The 4,317-nt window shown below is 28.8% G+C and overlaps 1 protein-coding gene across 1 annotated transcript; it reads right to left on the bottom strand.

Annotated features, from left to right (window-relative positions):
* Positions 1-215: 215 nt before the first annotated feature.
* Positions 216-1,686, bottom strand: LOC124889603. The gene is made up of 3 exons (XM_047401565.1): positions 1,542-1,686; positions 703-1,127; positions 216-464 (listed from the first exon to the last, which is right to left on the bottom strand). Exons 1-3 carry the CDS (start codon positions 1,684-1,686, stop codon positions 216-218), a joined length of 819 nt encoding a protein of 272 aa, XP_047257521.1.
* Between the last annotated feature and the right edge of the window lie 2,631 nt (positions 1,687-4,317).

The following is a 4,317-nucleotide window of genomic DNA, read 5'->3' on the forward strand; positions in this document are numbered from 1 at the left end:
GAACTTTGTGCTACCACCACAGTTGTACGATTTACATAAATACATAAATATGTTCTTACATTGTGACCCTCTTCTCTACATCTTCCAGATGATGATTTTGAAATCTTTTCATCCTTTTCCCAACATCTTTGTTTTCTTTTATTTGGAGGTCTTCCTGACACTTTATTTCCTTCAGAGTACAATACAATTTCGTTCGAAACACTTGAAGATACCTTTCAAGAAGTTTCATCTGGAATAGGATTAATTGAGATCTCATATGTCTTCTTCATTGCTGCAATAGTATAGTAAATGGAACAATAATCTTCACTTTTTAATCTTTTACTTTTCAGCACTTCCAAAGCATGTGAACATGGCCCAACATCTAGTTGAAAACGTCTACATGTACATATTTGCTCTTTAATACGTACAATAAATGTCCTTCCTTTGTGTGTAACGGTATGTAAGTAATCAGTTAAAGGCCTCACCTATATAAAAGAGAAGTTATCACTATAATAACACCATATGTTTATCAAATATTGTGTAAAATAACTTCTACATAAAATAATAAATTTTACCATCATATGTTATGCTTCTTTGAAATTTGCAGCAAGAATTTTTTTTATATTTTGCAGTTAATTTTGTACATTTTCCTTCCGCTTCTTTCATGTTAGTGTAACTCCAGGTCATCATCAATATTCACATTTGTTCAAATAAATCTTTTACCAAAAGATCTCTTTCATCTTTGATTGCTAAATTGACTGACTCGGTAATGTTAGAGGTCATTATCATTGTTCGATTTACAGTAGCATGTGTTCTTGCCCATTTTTGATATCCGATATCAAACAAGTAATCCTTTACTCTCTTATCAATTCTTTCCACCTTTTGCATTGCATAAACTATTTCTCGTAACTGCTGTTGATTCCTCCTATAATTTTCTTTTATGTTATTCCAAAGATGCCATATACAAATACAGTGAGGAACTCCCGAATACACTATTGATATAGCTCTTAATATGCCTTGATGTCTGTCAGATACAAAATATATTCTTTCTCTAACACCTATTGCTTCTTTTAACCTTTCGAAGAAAGACTCCCAAGAAGCATTATTCTCAGAATCAACAATAGCATATGCAATTGATAAAATATGTCCTTCAAGAATTAACAAATTTAGATGAAGTCATCAAATATTTTGTTCAACTATAATAGTTATTCAAAATAAAATAGTTATTGCAGTAAATATGTAAGATTGCATCATAAGTTTACACTTTGAAAACAATTTAAACATGAAACTTAAATCGTCTGTAGTAAAATAATAGGTATTGATATTACCTCCGGCGTCTTGACAGCTAGCTATTAAAAATGTTCCTCTGTAACATGCTTTTAAAAAGCTATCATCAACTATCACAATCAGCCTGTAATACTTCTAACCTTTTATCAAAGAATTTAATGCGACAAAAGCATACATGAAATTTCCTTTATTGATTTTTTTCAAGCTAACAATTGAACCTGGATTTGTTTATTGTAGCATATATATATAACTATGTAATTTGGCATATGAAGCACCAGGATCTCCCCGCAACATTTCAAGTGCCTTCTTTTTGGTTCTATGTGCTTTACAGTAACTCAAATCTAAGTCATATTGTCGCTTCATGTCCCTTTGAATGTTTTCGGCATTGTATACAATTTTTGGATCATCTAATGTGTCCATTATAACTCTTTCAATTACCGCTGATGTGGCTATACACTGATTACCTAATCTATCTTGTGCAGAATATATTTGTATATCAATGAATTTTCTTACTACAAAGACTGTTGAGTTTCGCAAGGTAGAACATCTAAACAACCAACTACAATCCTTACTAACACACTTGAGAGTATACCTGGCCAATTTAAAAACAAATAATAAATAAACACATACTACAGAAATGAGAATTTCACATTATTGTTTTGCATTGTTTAGTATCTTATTAACAACATATACATATATTAAGTTTTTAAACTGTTATTACTATAAGTATAGAAGATTAGGAAAATAACCTTCATGTATACATCCTTCATAACAATATGTATTTTAATTGTGTTAAATTTAAAAATATTAATACCTTGAAGAACTTGATCTCTTCACCCTATACTGAAGTTTATCTCGCATTGCATAATTCTAAATGGTACTCTCCAAAATTTCCTTTTTTATAACGTTGCCCTTTTGCTGGTATTATATCACTAACACAATCTATAATTTCTTTATTTTTCAAAAAATTCTTTTTACAATCACCCGCTTCACTGTTATCAGCTATCAGATTGTTTTTATTGTGGAGACTGATGCGGTTATAGTAATTTGGGGTAATCTCAATTCTATTCCCATATACCTCAATTGGAAGCACACTATGAAAATCTATAGGCTTCCAAGTTATACACAAGGGATAATCTATAAAATTGAGATATACTTTTTTCATCTCTATGTATACTTGCAATCCCATATTATTGCATATCACCATCGGCTTATATTCTTGATCAATGTTATACTGAAATTCCAAAGAATTGAGTTCTGTATTAACTTCCAGATGATCAACAATAATTTGAATGAATTCCTTATAATCAATACCTGTATTTATAACAATTCCTTCAATTTCATAATTCTCAAATCTGTTGTTAGTCATTCATTCTCGATTGTAGTGAATCCAAAAAGCTAAAGAAGACATTTTTGTAATTGTTATCTAATTTTTCTCTCAAAAATTGATTTTCTATTTTAATTTGTGTTGTCTGTTTATTTTCTTATAAAAGTCTGAAGTACAACATAGTGGGATACAATTGAAACACTTTTTTGGATAGCTATTACATGTGTAATTTATTTTTCTTAAAAAAATTGAATTCTCAACTAATTATTAATTAATATTATTTAATAAAAGTTAAATTGTAATTAATGGTTCACTAATGCCAATTATTTTAGGCCCTTATTTTACCAATATTTTATTAGCTACTTTGTTGCCAATTATATTTAATAGTGGCATGTATATCTCAATTCCTCGAAAAGATTATTAAGAAAATGGGTTTTAAGATTAGGTAAATCAAGGAAGTACAATTAAAATCGTAACATTTTATATTAATAAAAATGAACACAATTGAATTAATTGGATAAAATTGAGACGAAGTTATCTTTTAATTAATTTAACAAATTTCTAAAATTTCATAATTTTAAAATAAATATTTAATGAAACACAATTTTATTTTTTTTATTTTTTGATAATAATGATAATAATATTAATAATAATAAATAAAAATTAAGAAACTAAAGATGTCATCAATTTCTTATTTTCAATTTGTCTTGAGAAAATTAGAATACTGACAATCTAATCAAACTTTTCACTCTGAATAAATTTTAAAGTAATTTCTTTAACTGATAATTATATAATCATGTATAATTAAACACTAAATATATTAATTTCACCTAAATTCAAAAGGTAGGGTTGAAATTTATTTTAAAATAACTTAACATAAATATTTTAAAACTATTTAAAATTGAGAAATTCAAAAACTAATTTAGAATGTGGAGGGCAAAAATTAGGTGTCAACAAATATGTCCATCTATTTTGCAGAATACTGAGGATGATGACGAATAAAATCATATTTTTCTTGTGCCAATGATCATGAGGGATCAAGTATTATTTGAATGATATATATATATATATATATATATATATTGTAACGACCTAAAAATTTGATGAAATATGTGAAATTTGTGATTTTATATGATTTGACTATTTTACCCATCCTCGTAGTTGCATTATGGTATTTCTGGGGTGTGGGAGTGGTTGACATAATTTTTGATGCATTTTGGTATCATTTTTGCAATATTATGGTTTTTGATGGCTTCGAGAGCCTTATTTTGGACTTATGTGGTTATATTTTGATTCATGTGATGAATGACCAAACGAACAGCGCCATCAGCTCCAGAATATCGATTTTAGGCTAGGTAGACCTTTGGTTTGGGTCCTGGTTCACCTGAGCTCATTTCGACCTATTGATCGGAAAGTTGAAAAATTGGAAATATGGTTGTAGGACCCACATTTGATCGAAACGACCTTGTATGGAAAATATGACTTTGCCAACAGATCCTTAATGTCGATTTTAGTGTGTTAGCATATTTGGTATAATTTTACGGCTTTTAAATCTCATTTCGACCCTCGGTTTGGAAAGTTGTGATTTCAAGTTTTGGGGATTAATTTTGTGAAAATGACTTTTTTTGGAAAATATGGTATCGTCATCACATCTGGAACGTTGAATTTAGTATGGTTGCATAGTTAGTTTGCATAAATCGGACTCCGAATGAATCCCGGACACC

Source organism: Capsicum annuum, chromosome 12 (assembly GCF_002878395.1).
Source record: "Capsicum annuum cultivar UCD-10X-F1 chromosome 12, UCD10Xv1.1, whole genome shotgun sequence".
Classification (NCBI taxonomy): domain Eukaryota; kingdom Viridiplantae; phylum Streptophyta; class Magnoliopsida; order Solanales; family Solanaceae; genus Capsicum; species Capsicum annuum.